The following is a 16672-nucleotide window of genomic DNA, read 5'->3' on the forward strand; positions in this document are numbered from 1 at the left end:
ACTATGCAAAGACACTTGACTATGAAAATCATAACAAACGATGAAACACGTTGCAAAGAATGGGAATTCCAGAATATTTCATTGCGCAGGATATTTCACATTTCAAAAGTAGGAAAAATGTGAGTCAGAAGTGTATGCTTTCACCCTCCTCATTCAATCTGTATGTTGAGCAAATATTTTGAGACCCTGCACTACTAAAGGAAGAAAGCAGATTGGAAGAAGGATCATTAACAACCCACCATGTATGCAAATGGAAAAGTTTTGTTAGCTGAAAACCAAAAAGATTTGATTCACTTACTAATAACAGCCTCTAATGTGGATTACAATTTCAATGTAAACAAACCAAAGTCCTCACAACTGGACCAATAGACAAAAATTATGACAAATAGAGGAAAGACTGAAGTTTCAAGGATTTAATTTTACTTGGATCCAATCAATACTCCTGGAAGCAGCAGCTAAGATATCAAATGATGTGATGCATTTAGCAAATCTGTTGCATAAAACCTCTTTAAAGCGTTCAAGAGCAAAGACATCACATCTGAGGACTAAGATCCACTTGACCCAAGCCGTGATATTGTCATATGAATGTGAAAGTTAGACAGTGAATTAGGAAGCCAAAGAAGAATCGAAGCCTGTGAACTAAGGTTCTGTCATGAATATTTAGTGTACCATAGAGTGCTAGAAGAACAAGCAAATTTGTCCTTGAAGAAGAACAGCCAGGATCTCTTTCGAAGAGAGTTAGTGAGACTCTTCTGGCATACTTTGGATACGTTATCAGGAGAGATCAATCCCTGGACAAGGACATTATGCTTGGTGACCCTCATCAACAAAGGAGAAGAATGTTGACAAGGTAGATTGACACAGTGGGTGCAACAGTGAATCCTTCTGACTCAAAGAAATGTTTCCTTCTGTTCGGGACGGGCCTGCTCACTCATAGCATTCCACAGCCTCAGAATCCTGCTAAAGGAGGCCCCGGTGGTGAGAAGAGGGGGTGGACCTGAGCCTAGCCATATTGACCAGGGCTGGACAGCAGGGGAGACCACTTAGACCAGGGATTGAAGTGGGAAGATGGGAAGAGTTACCTTGTTCTAGGAGACAGAGCCAAGATAGAAACTGTCTCACTAGAGCCAGTAAAGTCTTTTTAAAACTGTTAGAAATCATCTGACAAAAATATTCATAATGACTCCTTTGGGCCTTATTTACAAAACATTTGGAGTTGTTGGGCTTGGATGAAAGCAGACACCAACCACTTCCATTCATGTGGATTACTGGGTTCTTTAGGGGATAAATACTGTACTGCTCAGGCAAGTTGAAAAAAGGTCCTGCCGGGAAACGTGCCTTTGTCAATGATGTTAGTGTTTCATCTTTGCCTCTTCCCTTAAGGCCTCGGGGCCCACAGGTGTGCAAAGACAGGACAGAGTGAGAACACATTGTTTATTTGTTTGGTTGGGTTTTGCCCCATCTTTTAATACAGCCTTTCGGTCATGGCAAAGATATGGCCCTGGAGTCATGTGCTCAGGAGAATAACTCAAAGAATACATCTGTTCCTACTCCGGAGAGAGAAATGCAGAGAGAGTACCTGTTAAATAGTTTGCTCTTCCATGATTGGATCCTGTGCCCAGGAGTAAACCAAGGTGGGGTGGGGGCAGGTAAGGGGGTTACGAAGGAGTCTGCAGGAACGATCCTGCACAGGTTTGTTTATTCAAAACCAGGCCTACTATTTTATGGGTGATTGTAAAGGAGTCTCTGGATAATGCCGTCTATGATTGTCACTGGTGTAAGGAGGCTGGAATCTAAGCCTTAACGTAAGGTAAGTCTCTGTCTACTGTCCTGTTCGACAAGAGAAAGAAGTTGATGTTTCTGGTGGGAGAGCAGGTGGATCTGATTTAAGCCATTCACACACCCTCAGTCGTCAGCCTTATGAGCAAAAGTCTGCACTGGTGACAGCTGGCTGAAGGTCAGAGTTCAGTCTTGGGCATGAGACCAAGCAAAGTCTTTGAATGAGCACATTCATCTGACTGATGTGGTTTGCATGTAGTTGAACTTGATGTTAAATGGCAAGCAGGGTTTGAAATGAGGGGTTCCTTTGATACAGCTAACATTTTTATGCCTGTTAAAAGCCAGGCAATGAGCCTGGAGTCATGGGAATTTGGAGATGAGCCCTCTTTCAGGGAATCTATAAATCTTGTATGAGAGAGAGATGAATACATAGCTCATTATAAGACAGCAAAAAGCTCAAACAATAAATGCACAAACCAAATGATTATGTGAACAGGAATATAACTTGAAAGCATAATCAACTCAATAAAAAAGAAAGGAGTGACTAACAGAGTTTAAGTACATTATGGTAAGTGAAGGAAACCAGTTTGACAAACACCACATCCTGTAGAAGTGGTTACGAGTTGGGCTGCTAACTGCAAGGTCAGTGGTTGGAACCGCCAGACAATCGTAGGGAGGACAACAGGGTTCTCCACTCCCATAAACAGTCCATCTCAGAAACTCACAGAGGCAGTTAGTTCTACCCTGTCCTAGAACGTCACTATGAGTCAGCATCGACTCAATGGCAGAGAGCATGAGAAAGACATCCTGTATGAGCCCAAGTGATGGCATTCCAGAAAAGCCCCAACTGTAGAGCATGTCATCAGATTGGTGGTTAATTGGGTCTCTTTGTAGGCAAGTAGACATGATCCTATCAAGAGAGCATTGTACTAAAGACAGATCTTCTTTTTGAAGATAATGTGACACCACTGTACGAACGGTGCAGGACTGAGCGGGGTTTTGCTCTGTTATACAGGGGGTACTGTGATGAGCCAACATTCAACTGGCATTTCCAGCTGGAGGTATTTCCTTTGCTGACAACTTGATATAAACTCACACATGCAGGTTGTACTATCATTATTTTGTGAATAAAGTGATCGGCAGTCAGAGATCATGTAATTAAATATACCTATAATTTAAAAGAAATGGGCTGTCCACTTCTTAGAGATTAGTCATGGAAAACCTTATAAAACAGCAGCAGAACCTCGTCACATATAGTTCTCGAAGATGGTCTCCTCGGGACTGCATGTGCTCAAAATATGATGGAGGAAGAGCCGCTCCCTCTAAGTAGAGTTGACCATAATGACTTGGATGGAGGAAAGCATTCTGGACCACATAGTTGCTGATGGGCACAACTCAAAATGAGAAGAAACAATTGCAAACATCTATTAATAATCAGAATGTGGGCTGTATGGAGGAAAATTGGAAGGTGTAAATAAAATGCAATCTATAACGACTAATGTCAGAGGTGTTAATGAGCTGAAATGGCCGTTTTGAATCAGACACTCATACGGTTTACTATGCTGGGAATGACAGATTCAAGAAGAATGGTGTCACATTATCTTCAAAAAGAAGATCTGTCTTTAGTACAATGCTCTCTTGATAGGATCATGTCTACTTGCCTACAAAGAGACCCAATTAACACACTACTATCCAAATCCACACAGCACCAACTAAAACTAATGATGACGAAGTTGAATATTCTACCTACTCCTTCAGTCTGAAGCTGATCAAGCATACAATTGAGATGCATTGAAAATGACTGGAGATTGCAATGCAAAAGCTGGAAACAAAAAACAGTAGTTGGAAACCATGGCCTTGGTAATAGAAACACAGCTGGAGGTGAAGTTTTGCAAGAGCGATGATTTCTTCATTGCAAATACCTTGCTTTTTTAATTAGTGTGAATATTGCTTTATTATGAGAGGTATTCTTTGTATATTTGCATAGTATAAATGACAGTGTCTGGTTCTCTTTGCAAATACCTTTCAACAACATAAACAGCAACTACACAGCAACTACACTTCACCAGATGGAATACACAAGACTACATCTGTGGGAAGAGCCAAAGAAGTTCAATACCAGCAGCTAAAATGAGGCCAGGGGATGTTTATGGAATGGATCACCAATTGCTTGTATGCAATTTCAGATTGAAGTTGAAGAAACTGAAAATGAGTCCATGAGAGCCAAAATGTAACCCTACATATATCCCACGTGAATTTCAAGAACATCTCAAGAGTAGATTTGGCTCATTGAAGGTTAATTACAGAAGACCAGATGAGCTATGAGAGGACATGGAGAACATCATACGTGGAGAAAGCAAAAGGTCAGCAAACAGACAGGAGAGAAAGAAAAGATCAGCATGGATGTCAAAATAGACTAAAAGTTGCTCTTGAACATAAAGAGCTAAAGCATATGGAAGAAATTATTAAATAAAAGAGCTCAGCAGAAGGTTTCCGAGGACATCTCAAGCAGACAATATAAAGCGCTATAATGAAATGTGCAAAGACTCTGAGATAGAAAACCAAAAAGGAAGAATGTGCTCAATTTATATCAAGTTGAAAAAGCTGAAGAAGAAAAAAAAAAACAAGCCTTGAGTTGAAAGACTCTATGTGTAACATATTGAACGAAGCAGGAAGCTTCAAAAGAAGTGGAAGGACTATATCGAGTCACTGTACTGCAGAGAACTGGTCAACCGTCTCAAAAAGCACCGTGTGATCAAGAACAAATGGTCCTGACAAGAGGAGGCCAAGATGAACTAGAGGCATTCACAAAAAGCAAGGCTCTGGGAATTGACGAGTACCAATTGCAATGTGTCCAGAAGCATGATCAAGTGCTGAAAGCATTCATTCATGTATGCCAAGAACTTGGAATATAGTTACCTGACTGGGAAAGATCCATGTTTGTGCCCCTTCCAAAGAAAGATGATGGTAGCACGCTTGGAAGCAAGCTGCTTAGAAGTGATCTCCCTGAAGGCATCAGCCATCCAGAGCAATCAGACTACTGTCTGGTCCACTGCAGGTGGGGCTCACACCCTACTGATAAGGATAGTGATTGCTTCCCTGGAGCGCTCAGAGCAGGTCAGACCAGCTCGGTGACAACCAAGGTTAGGCTGAATGCAACCATCTTGTCACATGTGTACTCCTAATCCCTCCTCGTCCTATTGCATGTACACCCCTAGATCATCCCCCTCCCACTGATGTATTGCCTATGTTACTATCCTTCCTGTGATGTATGTCGTTACCTGTAATCAGGGGGCTTGCATGCCCCAAAGTATGTGAGATATATATATATATATATATATATATATATATATATTATATATATTATATATATATATATATGCCTTGGTTAGAAATAAATCTCTCTCCTCCTCTCGTCTCCCATCCCCGCGTGGATCACCAAGAGGAGCAGAGGTAAGCATGCTACCATGAAGTGTGCCCGACTCCTTTATTTTACTCTATCTTCTATTTCTCTTATTTTCTATGGCTTTACCATAATCGTTATATATTATCGCCATACAGCTGCGCCTACGAACCCATGATATTTGTCGGCAGCTGGTTTACCCTGACACATATTTGTGTTTGATTGACCACAAAAAGTTATTATTCTGTGGAGATTGTAACAAATGATGAGTCGCCTTGTGAAGAATAGGAATTCCAGACCCCTTCATTGTGATCACAAAGAACCTGTTCATGACCAGTACAGTCCCTCTGACAGAGCGCGGGACTACTGCATGGCTAAAATCAGGAAAGGTGTGCTTCAGGATTGTATCCTCTCACCATATTTATCTAATCTGTATACTGAGTAAGTCATCTGATAAACTGGACTGGAAGAAGAAGACCATGGTATCAGGATCAGATGAAGGCTTATTAACAACCTTCACTGTACAGATGACACAACCTTGCTTACTGAAAGTGAGGAGGACTTGAAGCACATGCTGATGAAGATCAAGAACTGAGAATCGTTCAAAATGGATTGCAACCTGATTTAAAGAAAACCAAAGTCTTCACAACCGAACCAATAGATAAATTCATGATGAGCAAAGAAAAAAATTGAAATTGTCAAGGATTTCACCATCTTGCTTGGATCCACAATCAATGCTTGTGGAAGCAATAGTCAAGAAATCAAATGATGTATTGCATTGGACAAATCTTCTGCACAAGACCTCTTTCAAGTGTTATAGAACAAGGATGTCACAATTGAAAATGGACATTGAATAAGAAGATCAAAGAAAATATTTTAAAACACCTTACAGCCATCAAGTCAATTCTGACTCATACGTAGCAACCTTATAGGACAGGGTAGAACTGACACCTTGGATTTCCAAGACTGTTCTTTATGGGATTAGAAAACCTCATTTCCCTCCCCCAAAACAACTGGAGGTTCAAAACTACTCACCTTGAAGTAAGCAGCCCAACATATAACCCAACATATAACTGCACCACCAAGGTTCTGTGAGGAAGAACGGATGCCGTTGAGTTATGGCGTTGGTTAATAGCATTGAAAGTCCTCTGGACTACTGGAAGAAGAAACAAATGTGTCTTGGAAGAAGTATAGTCAGAATTCTCCTTAGAAGGGAGGATGATGAGACTACATCTCAGGTACTTGGGACATGTCAGGAGACATCAGTCCTTAGAAAAGGACATCATGGTGGACAAACTATAAGGGCAGTGAGAAAGAAGAAAACCCTCAACCAGATGAATTGACACAGTTGCCTGCACAATGGGGTCACACATAACACCCCTTGGAAAGACGGTAAGAGATGCTGTACATCGGGTCACTATGAGTTGGAACTGACTTGAAGAAACCTAACCTGATGTAATTTAGAAGATGGTGGTTGTTCTCTCTGGGATACTGCTGAAAGTTTCCAAGTGGCTGAAAGTTTCCAAGTTTCCAATTTGACCTGCAGGAAAAGGGAAAGAAATTTCCAACCCAAGAGCTGGATAGGAAAAGATAGGTTCTTCAATTTGTTCCATACATATTTATCCAGCACCTACCATGTGCCAGGTGGTATTGGAGGACTGAGGATTAACTTGGCCTCTGCCCTTCAGAATTTGTTGGAAAGGTGCTCTGTGGAGGATAGAATGTGGAGGAGAGGAAATATTGGAAAGTGAAGCATGTACCCTAAAATGAGAAGAGATTGTGGAAATATTTGAACACTCTCTAGGAATGTGTTTGTCAATCCAGTAGACAAATGGGAAACCACTGCAGGTCATTGAACAAGAGGAGGCCCGGACCAGAGTTGTCATGTTGGAATATGAATCTAGAATCTGGCTGCATAATAGAATGGGAGGAACTCAGAGATTGGAAGAATAATTAAGGGGCAACCAGCAAAGCTCAGACAAGATATTGTGTGGCCTGAATCTGTGTAATACCAAACCAATATACACATTCATGATGGTCTACTGAGCTCACACCATGTGCCAACATCAACCAAAAATCTCAAAATTGATAGACACATGATCATGGATCAGCCTTGGAAATGTTTCCAAAATATGTAATTTAATAAATCTGTCCCTTTAAAGTCGGGGGCAGCAAAAGAGAGGTAGTTTGGCCTGTTTAATACTGTGCTAAGCGTGAGGCACTTGCTGATGAACATCAAGGACTGCAACCTGCAGTGTTAATGACAACACAGGGTAAAGAAAACCCAAACCCGCACAACTAGACTAATAGGTAGCATCATGATAAGCAGAAAAGATGGAAGTCATCAAGGCGATTAATCTTGCTTGGATCCGCAATCAATATTCATGGAAGCAGCAGCTAAGAGATCGAAGGGCACCTTGCATTGGGTAAATCTGATGCGTGAGATGTCTTTCAGTAAAGTGTTGTAAAGTAGTGGTATTCCTTTGAGGTCTAAGGTGAGTCTGACCGAAGCCATGATATTTTCTATCGCCTCAAATGTATGAGAAAGGTGAACACTGAATAAGGAAGACCAAAGGAAACTGTGTGCCTTTGAACTGTGGTCCTGGTGAAGACAGTTGAAAGCATCATAGACCAACATAAGGACAAACAGATCTGTCTTGGAAGAAGTACGGCAGGTAAGGATGGGAGGCTTTGTCTCAAGTACTTAGGACATGGGATCGGGAGAGACCACTCCCTCTATCAGGAGAAGAACATCATGCTTGTCAAAGTGGAGGGGCATCGGAAAAGCGGAAGGCCCTCGGCCAGATAGACGGACACAGGGGCTGCAACAATGGACTCAAACATAAGAACAACTGTGAGGAGGGCCCAGGTCCAAGCAGTGCTTCCTTCTGTCACATATAAGGTCTCTAGGCATTGGAGCCAACTCGATACAACAATAATAAACTATGAAGCGGTGCCAAACAACAACAACAACTATAACAAACTTTGAAGTGGTGCCTACGTTGCCCAAAGTCCTTTAGGATCAAAACTCACAATGCGTCCTGCTGCTGAAGAGCCAAAAGCCTCCCGTGAACTCATTGGGCTTAATTTAAACAAATAGTGATAGAGCAGAAGGAATCATGGATTACAGTTAGGAAAATGAAGTTTGAATGCCTATGCTGGGACCAGTTAATGAGTTACTTAATTGGTAACCAACCCTCTGCCCTAAGTGTTGGTTTGCAGAAAATATGTAACCACTGTAGTATAAATACTTTCATCATGGTACATTTCAAGACACGTGCTCACTAAAGTTCTAAAAAATGACCAATGGATTCTCACAAGCTAGTGTGAGCTGGCCTCACACGTCCCACCCAGTCTCTGCTTTCACCTCTTCAAAATGGGCAGCACTTGACCTCGGCAAGACCACCGCCAGCACAGGGACGTGAAAATCACACGCATTGACAGATGGGAGGTGCTGCCCAGAGCCCTTGATGGGTGTAAATGTTCACCCGATCCACTGCTAACCAAAGATTGGAGGTTCAAATCCACCCACAGGGTCCTCGGAAGAAGAACCTGGAGATCTACTTCCGGGACACCACAACCACAGGGCACTCAGGGAGGAGGCGGGCTAGGCGATGGCCTATTGCCGGGGACAGTGATGAAGGGGGCGGAACAGCCTGGGTACGAAGTGTTGAATATAAAACTGAGGATCTGCTCGGCAAACTTTCGCCAGACTGGCCAAAGAACACCTGTTAAAAGCCCGATGCTAACCAACCCAAGGGAAGGGTATTGTTTATATCTCCACAGGGAAAGAGGGACCCAGTGGCGCAAGGTGTGAATGCAATATTCCAGCGTGGAGTAGGGAACCAGTGGAGAGATCTGGGAGGCTGGCCCCAGCACCAAAAATTAAGTGGACTCCTGCCCCTCCCCCGAGAAGAATTTGTTTCAAAGGACGATATTGATTCTGCAGCTCCGGGAGAGGGACATATCTGATCAGATCACACGGGAGCAGATGAAGGGGCAGGAGGAGAGAGTAGGGCACAGCTTGGCCCACTAGGCCGTGAGGATGATGTTCCTGAGTAGAGCAGCCAGTCCACAGAGAGAACAACATGGCTGGCCCCACTATGAGACATGATGCCCCTCAGTGACCAAGGGTGATACAGGGGACAGCACCAGAGACTGTGGGAATTGCACCTGACCTGATCCCACCACACCAAGGCAAAGCACTGGGGGAGTGCAGCAGAACAGCAAGGGAATGGAGTGGCAAGGTCCCCAGGGAATGCTGAAAGTGGGCTTCGGGGCCAGGGCGTGGTGCCCCAATAGACTGGACTGGAAAATGCTCCTAAAGGCCAACAAACGATCCTTGAACTAAAAAAAAAAAAAGCCCTATGCTGCAATTCCACTCTGACATAGATGAGGTCACCAGCAGACCCCATGAACTTGGCTGACAATGAATTTGTTTGCTTTCACTCTCAAAGTCTTATCTAATAGCGTTATATATCAATCATTTATTCATCTAGCTCCCTCCCTTTGTTTGCATAAACAGGGGCTCCATAAGTACACATTGAAATAAATTAGCATCCTTGATCGCTATCTTACTTCCACAAAAGAACACCTGCAACAGCTCCAAGAAATCCAGAGTCCTCTTCATGCCTTCTTCATGCCGGGAAGTGGAGACGATGCGAAATCTCTAAGACAGGTCTTTTGGGTTTGGTTTTGGATGTGATTCTTAGGATGCCTATCACAAACTCACCAGAAATATTTATGAAAATGCTCATTTCTGGGCCTCCCACTTCCTTGAATCCCCTAGAACCAGAATACCTGGAGGAAGGGCCCCAGGAAATTGCACTTCTAACAAGTCCCTAAGCTCGAATCACAAAAACTAAGTTCACAAGGCCTCTTTTCATTTCTGTTGTAACGGCCTCATAAATGTTCCTTCTGGAACATGTGAACTTCCTTGGCGAGAAGGCGGGAGCGACCCCGGTCACAAGCTGCCTCTGGCTATTTTTTAAGAAGTGTACTGGAGAGAGAGTCCATGTGATGGGGGCACCCGATGAAGAGACCCATTCATTGGAAAAGCTCACTACCCAGAGACCTTGGCCCGCTGCTGGGCAGCGCCTCCCTGACAGGAGGGACGATCTGGGAGACTCCTTACCTGTGAAGAGGGCATGGTAGTGGAGGCCCCTCTCGATGTCCTGATGGGAGCAGACATCGAATAAGTAGGCTTTGATGGGCCCATCCATGAAGTCAGCAGCAAAGTCAAAGAGGACCACGCCCAGCATGGTGATGCTTATGGCCCCAATCCGCCTCTTGCTTGGGTCCGCGATCAAAGCTCAAAGAGAAATAAATAAACGTTGTCCCTCTAGCGCCTGCTTTCGATGACCCCCATTTTTCATTTCCACCAGAACTTTCTGCCATCAAGAGAATCTCCCTTGGCTTCCTTTTATTTATTTTTCAATTGCCCAAACTAAAAAATAGCTCCATTATTTATTTGTGGTTTAAAAATGGATACATTCTAAAACCCAACTCCAACGATGGCACACTGTCAATGAATTGAGTGCAAACGTAGTGACCCTGCAGAACATAAAACCAAGCAGAACTGCTTCTGCCCCTGTGTGTTCAGTGGCTGGTGGTTTTGAACTGCTGGCATTGTGGTTGGCAGCCCAAGGCATATGCCACTACACCAACAGCGCCCCAGAATAGGCAATGCTACAGAGACAGGAAGCAGATTCGTGACCGCTTAAGTCTGAAGGGACAGGGGTGGGGAATGGCTGCTAAGGAATTTGAGTCTCCTTTTTGGAAAGTTCTGAAATCAATGGTGGGACGACTGTACAGCTCTGTGACTGCAAACATTCATGGAATTGTGCTCTTTAGGTGGGTGAGTTAGCATGTAATTGTAAATCAGTAATGTTGTTTAAAAATCATGCATGCCGCTTATAGCAATCCCAATGAGACAGAGCAGCTGGTGGTGAAGGAGCTTCAAATCCTAGCTCACAGTGATGGCCAAGCTTTTAAACATCCCTTGATGTATTTCTATGAGGAGCTCAGGTAGCCCTGAGTGGTAAGCACTGGCCTGCTAACCACAAGTTCAGCAATTTGAGCCCGCCGGCCACTCAGAGGGAGAAAGATGAGACTCTCTGCTCCCTTAAGGATTTAGTCTTGAATACACTGCTCCACAGCAGTGGGTTTGAATTTTTGGTTTATGTATTTACATACAGATAGATATAGGTGTACAATTATGCACGAAACAGAGCTACTCTAACTTTAGCATGCTTAAACATTACCTGGAGGACGTGTCAGGGCAAAGAGCATTAGTTGCCTCCCCCGAGATTCTGATTCTGGAGATCTGAGGTGGTACCTGAGAATCTGCATCTTTAACATGCCCCTGAAGGATGCTGCTGCTGCTAACCCAGGGACCACACATTGAGTAGCTTGCTTAATGGGGCCATGATATGCTAAATAGGCTCATTTAGAACCAAGTGTATATCTTTCCATTCAATTAAATGGAGAGCAACTGTGTAATTTTTAATGGCTAAAATGATTCAGTCTGTGGATATGTAACAATTCATTCACCCAACCGACTACTGAAAAAAGAGTTGTTGCTTCCTCTGCTCTCCGTTGCTCATCAAGAAGTTGACAGCTCCCTCTTGGAATGGGGGTTACAGTGCTTCAAGACAAAACAAAGAGGTAGCAGCTTGAACCCACCATCGGCCCCATCGGAGAAAGATGTGGCAGTCTGTCTCTGAAAAGATCCTCCACACTCACTGCCATTGAGTCAATTCTGACTCCTAGTGAGCCTGTAGGATGAAGAACCGCCCATTTGGGTTTTTAAGACTTTAGGTCTTTACAGGAGTAGACAGCCTCGTTTTTCTCCTGTGAAGTGACTGGTGGGTTTGAACCGTTTGCCTAGTGGTTAGCAGCTCAAGGTGTAGCCCACGACACCACCAGCTTTGGAAACCCTCTGCCCTTTAGGGCTATGAGACAAAATTGGCTCAATAGCAATGGATTTGGTGAACTCAGTTTAATTTTTTTAAAAAGTAATTGAAAACAATAAGCACAACAATAAGTCCACACCTTCTGCTTCTCATTTCCAGTGTTTTATGTCTCCTCCCGAGAGGCAACTACTTTTACATGCGTTGTGTGTGTGTGTGTGTGTGCACTTATGCAGAGGCAGCTGACATCTATGGGTTTGTACACTCTTCATAATATATACAAATGATAACTGATTATGCTGCCTCATAATCAACCCTTCCCCTAGCCCGAGAGATAACAGTCTGTAACTGTGTGCTATTTTTAAGTTTTACAAAGCTTTTTTCAATGCCACTTTTAATGTATTATCACCAATTACTGCTTAACGGCTAGAAAGAGTGCTTACCATCAGGTTTGATTTTGTCCAGCATTTGCAATGCAAAAATGCCCCCCATTATAAGGCTCCAGAGAAAGCTGTGCTCAGAATTAACTCTTACTAAGCCAAAACCAAACCAAACCCACCGTCAGGGTAGCTTCTGGCTCCTGTAAACCTAGGAGGCCCTGTAGGACCGCTCCTCCCTAGGGTTTCTGAGCCGAAATCTGTATGGGAGCAGACAGCATCCTCCTTCTCCCTCAGTCTGGCTGGACTGGTGCGTGTGACCTCTGCCTTCGCAGTGCATGCAACCTGCAGTCCACCAGGACTTCCTCAACTCTGACTGGGTTAAGTCACCAAGTGCCACTCCTAGGGATCCCGTTCACCCATGCATGTTTTTTTCCAAAACATGCTTAAACATGTCTGCGATTCGTGGATGGCTGCAGCCAAATTCTCCCAGTAATTCTTTGAAAAGGTTAGTCTCATTAGGGTACCTTCAATACAAATGTGGTGGTGGTGGTGGTGGTGGTGGTGGTGTTCCATGGGGGAGGTAAAAATTATTTTTTTTTGAGATCTGAGCTCATATCAACATTCCCATAAAACTCAAGAGAACATCTTCCCAAATCACCGAGGCTTTGCTACAACTTTACGGGAATGCTGCCTCACCTAACACAAGTGCTTTGGATGGCGGGTCAGGAAGACCTCAAGGATGATTCAAGGCCGAGAGGTCAGCTCAGAAGATTATGGAGCCATTTTTTTAGATTCCCAAGGGCTAATCTTGAAAGAGTTCTGCAAGGACAAGGGACGGTCCTTGAGGGTGAGGGGATTATTGTTGCTGTTAGGTGCCAAGTCAGTTCCCACCCACAGTGGCCTTATGCCCCGCGGAAGGAAGCACTGCCCACTCCCGCGCCTTCCTCACAGTGGCTTCCATCCTTGAGGCCAACGCTGAAGGCACAGTGCCGATCGGAGGGGATTATTAGCAAGGGGCTTTAGGATCATGGAAAACTGCCAAGTGTGTCAGGGAATTTTTCCCATCATACAATGCACTCGCTCCATCTTTGCGGGCAGCAAGGGCTGTCCTGGGAGAGTTTTGTTGGGAAGCCTTCCCTCACTCACCTTACAGCCCCGACCTTGCCCTTTCCAGCTTCTCGTGGTGCCCCAGACTCAAAGAACATGGGAGAGGACCACAATGGGAGTCTCTTGAGGTTGTCAACCCTGTTCTTTGGATGGGGCATCTATCAACAAGCACAGAGTTCTTTAGGGGAGGCGTTAGAGAAGTCATGGATGGAGACTATATAGGGGGGAAATAGCTGATTTTATTATGTTTAAAAGCACATCTTTCTATGTAACAGTGGAGAGACCAAAAGACGTGTTGCATTCGGTAAACATGCCGCACAGGACCTCTTTTAAGTGTTGAAAAACCAAGATGGACTTGGAGGCTACGGTGTGCCTGGCCCGGGTCAGGGGATTTTTACTAGCCTCGTCTGCATGTGAACGTTGGATATTGAACAAGGAGGACTGAAGAAGAATCTATGCGCTGGAATTATGGTGTTGGCGAAGGATATTTCGAGTTCTAAGGACTGCCAAAAGGACCAAGAGAGCTAGAGGCAAGGATGGCGAGAATGCCTCCTTCGAGGGTTGAATGTGTAGTTAGGAGAGACCAGCCCCTGGAGACGGACATTATGTTTGGTAAAGTGGAGAGGCAGTGAAGGAGTGGAAGGCCCTCAGGGAGATAGGTTGACACAGTGGCTGCATCACTGGGCTCAGGCAGAGGAACTGTTGTGGGGGTGGAGTGGGACCGGGCAGGGTTTTGAGCTGTTACGTTTAAGAGTCGCTGTGGGTCAGAACCAACTCCCAACAACAATGCTTTTGTATCAGTACTTCCTGACCCAGCCCATATTTGAACACAAAGATAATTTACGATGTCTGTTTATGGGGATATTTGGCAACTAATGTGCTTAATACAAATCCAAATGGGTAAATTATTTTTGCATATTTAATAAGCTTTAAAAATTGATCCTGTCTTAAAAGTCTTCCTAACCATAAAAAGCCATGTATCCTGGTCTTTCTAAAAGCAGAGGGTATTCAGTCACAGCACTTAGGCCACTCAAAGGTGGAGGCTCACGGGAAGCTGAGAGAACCCATTCAAACCCATCTCTATGCATCAGATAAAGAAATGCACTTCTCCTCGTGGTGAGCTGCTGTATAGGACTTTGTCCCTGGCTAACCGACCTGGGTGTCCGCTTACCTGATATAAAAGTGTCCCCGTTGAGATACAAAGCCAGGCCCAGGAGCATCATGAGGGCCAGGGCCAGGATGTAGGGTCTGCGCCGGCCCCACCTGGCCCGGCAGTGGTCACTGACCGAGCCGACCACGGGCTGCAGAAGGAAGCCCAGGATAGGGCTGAGGAGCCACACCATGCTGTACAGACTCTTGGGAAGGCCCACGCTGAGCAGGACCGGGGTCACATAGGCCGCCTCCACTGCATAGCAGAACTCCCGGCCGAACATGGCCATGCTGTGCATGATCAGCCTGCCCCGGGGTCTTTTAGGCGGCTTCTTGAAGTCGGAAAGGCTGTCCTCAGCTAAGGATTTGTAGGTGTGCATGCCAGCCTGGCCACCGTTGCCACCCATGACCACCGGGCGTAGAGTCATGCGGCAAGCCCACCAACTCCTGCGTGGTCCCCAGCCGGGTCTGCACGCCAGGCCCGATTTGACATGGAACCTGACTGAGCAGCCCACAGAGCTGGTCGGCCAGGGGGAGGGGCCAGATTCTCTCATGCCTCCAGATCACAAGGTCTGCCGAGAGGGGGGCTGGCGAGCATGACCGAGATTAGCAGCCGGGAGCCTTGGGCCTCTTGGGATTTCCTAAAGGGTTCACTGATAGTTTCTCTCTCTCTCTCTCACTCACACACATTTATAGACATATACACACTTACATAACGCATATACACATGCTTACACACATACACATGCATACATACACACATAAAAACAGACACACACACATATATGCATACACACATACATATATATACACACTCATACTCACACACACTTTTAAAATAACAAGGCCCTACTATATTCTGATGCTAAGTCCAAATATGAGTAGGTATCTTTCTATGCATTCCTGTTTGCATACAAGGAAGTTTCAAAGAGTTTGTGAAAAAATTGGACTAAGAGATCATGGAATTTTTTCCAGAAAGTTTTTGACCTCTCCCCGACCACAAGCTATCTAAACACAGAACTCAGGAGGCAATTGCTAGACTTAAAAAGAGGGAGTTAGTTCCATGGGAGAAGGATGGGGCTATTCTTTACCACAGAGATGTACAAGCAGCTTAGAAACTCCAGGCAGGGTCACTGGGTGAGAGGCAACTCAATGAAGTGGTTAGAGGTGTTTATTTGGGATCTTGGGAGTTGGACATAGAGGGAAATGAGTTATTATGGTGAACTAGTGTTAGGATATTCATTTATTTAATAAATATTTAGCAAGTTTCCACTATGGGTCAGGCACTATGCTAGATAATGAGAAATTAGCTATGAATTAAATCTACAAAGTCCCTGACCCTCTAAAGCAGTGGCTCTCAACTTTCCTGATGCTGTGACCCTCGAATAAAGGTCCTCGTGTTGTGGTGACCCCTCAACCATAATTATTTTCGTGGCTACTTATCCCTGTCATTTTGTGACTCTTATGAATCAGGCAACCTGTGAAAGGGTCATTTGACCCCCAAAGAGGTCGCGACCCACAGGTTGAGGACCACCGCTCTAAAGCTTCTATTCCGTGTGGACTGGCAGGTGGGGGAAGAGGCCAAGGAGAATCAAATGTCAGCAGCGCTTCATCCCAAACCATCAAGCCAGGCGACGCTCTGGGGCGGACTCCTATGGTTTCATCGGCAGAGTGCAAATGGTAGCAGCGGTAGAAATCCTCATTCTGCAAGCAGGGCTCCTCCGGCGGCCCCTGCCCGGGGCGCCTGCAGAGGAAGGTGCTGTGAAGAAAAGGAATCCCGGTGAAGGGATGAGGCGAGGGGTGGTGGCTGCAATTTAAGAGAGGGGACAGGAAAGGCCTCTCCATGCAGTGACATTTAGGCAGGGGTCTGAGGACAAGGCGTGGAAGGAGACAGGTAAGTAAGCAGCCCAGGATTGGAACGGTGACAGTACGACATACTGGGC

General features: G+C 44.9%; 1 protein-coding gene across 1 annotated transcript in view; it reads right to left on the reverse strand.

Annotated features, from left to right (window-relative positions):
* SLC45A2 (solute carrier family 45 member 2) overlaps positions 1-15136 on the reverse strand; it is a 57183-nt gene extending 42047 nt beyond the window's left edge. Inside the window, exons 1-2 of the mRNA XM_075542998.1 lie at positions 14752-15136; positions 10317-10493 (exon numbers count right to left, since the gene is read on the reverse strand). Of these exons, the coding sequence (XP_075399113.1) occupies positions 10317-10493; positions 14752-15136 (562 nt within the window). The remainder of the gene's footprint in view (positions 1-10316; positions 10494-14751) is intronic.
* Positions 15137-16672: the final 1536 nt, after the last annotated feature.

This window comes from Tenrec ecaudatus, chromosome 2 (genome assembly GCF_050624435.1).
Source record: "Tenrec ecaudatus isolate mTenEca1 chromosome 2, mTenEca1.hap1, whole genome shotgun sequence".
Taxonomy (NCBI): Eukaryota; Metazoa; Chordata; class Mammalia; order Afrosoricida; family Tenrecidae; genus Tenrec; species Tenrec ecaudatus.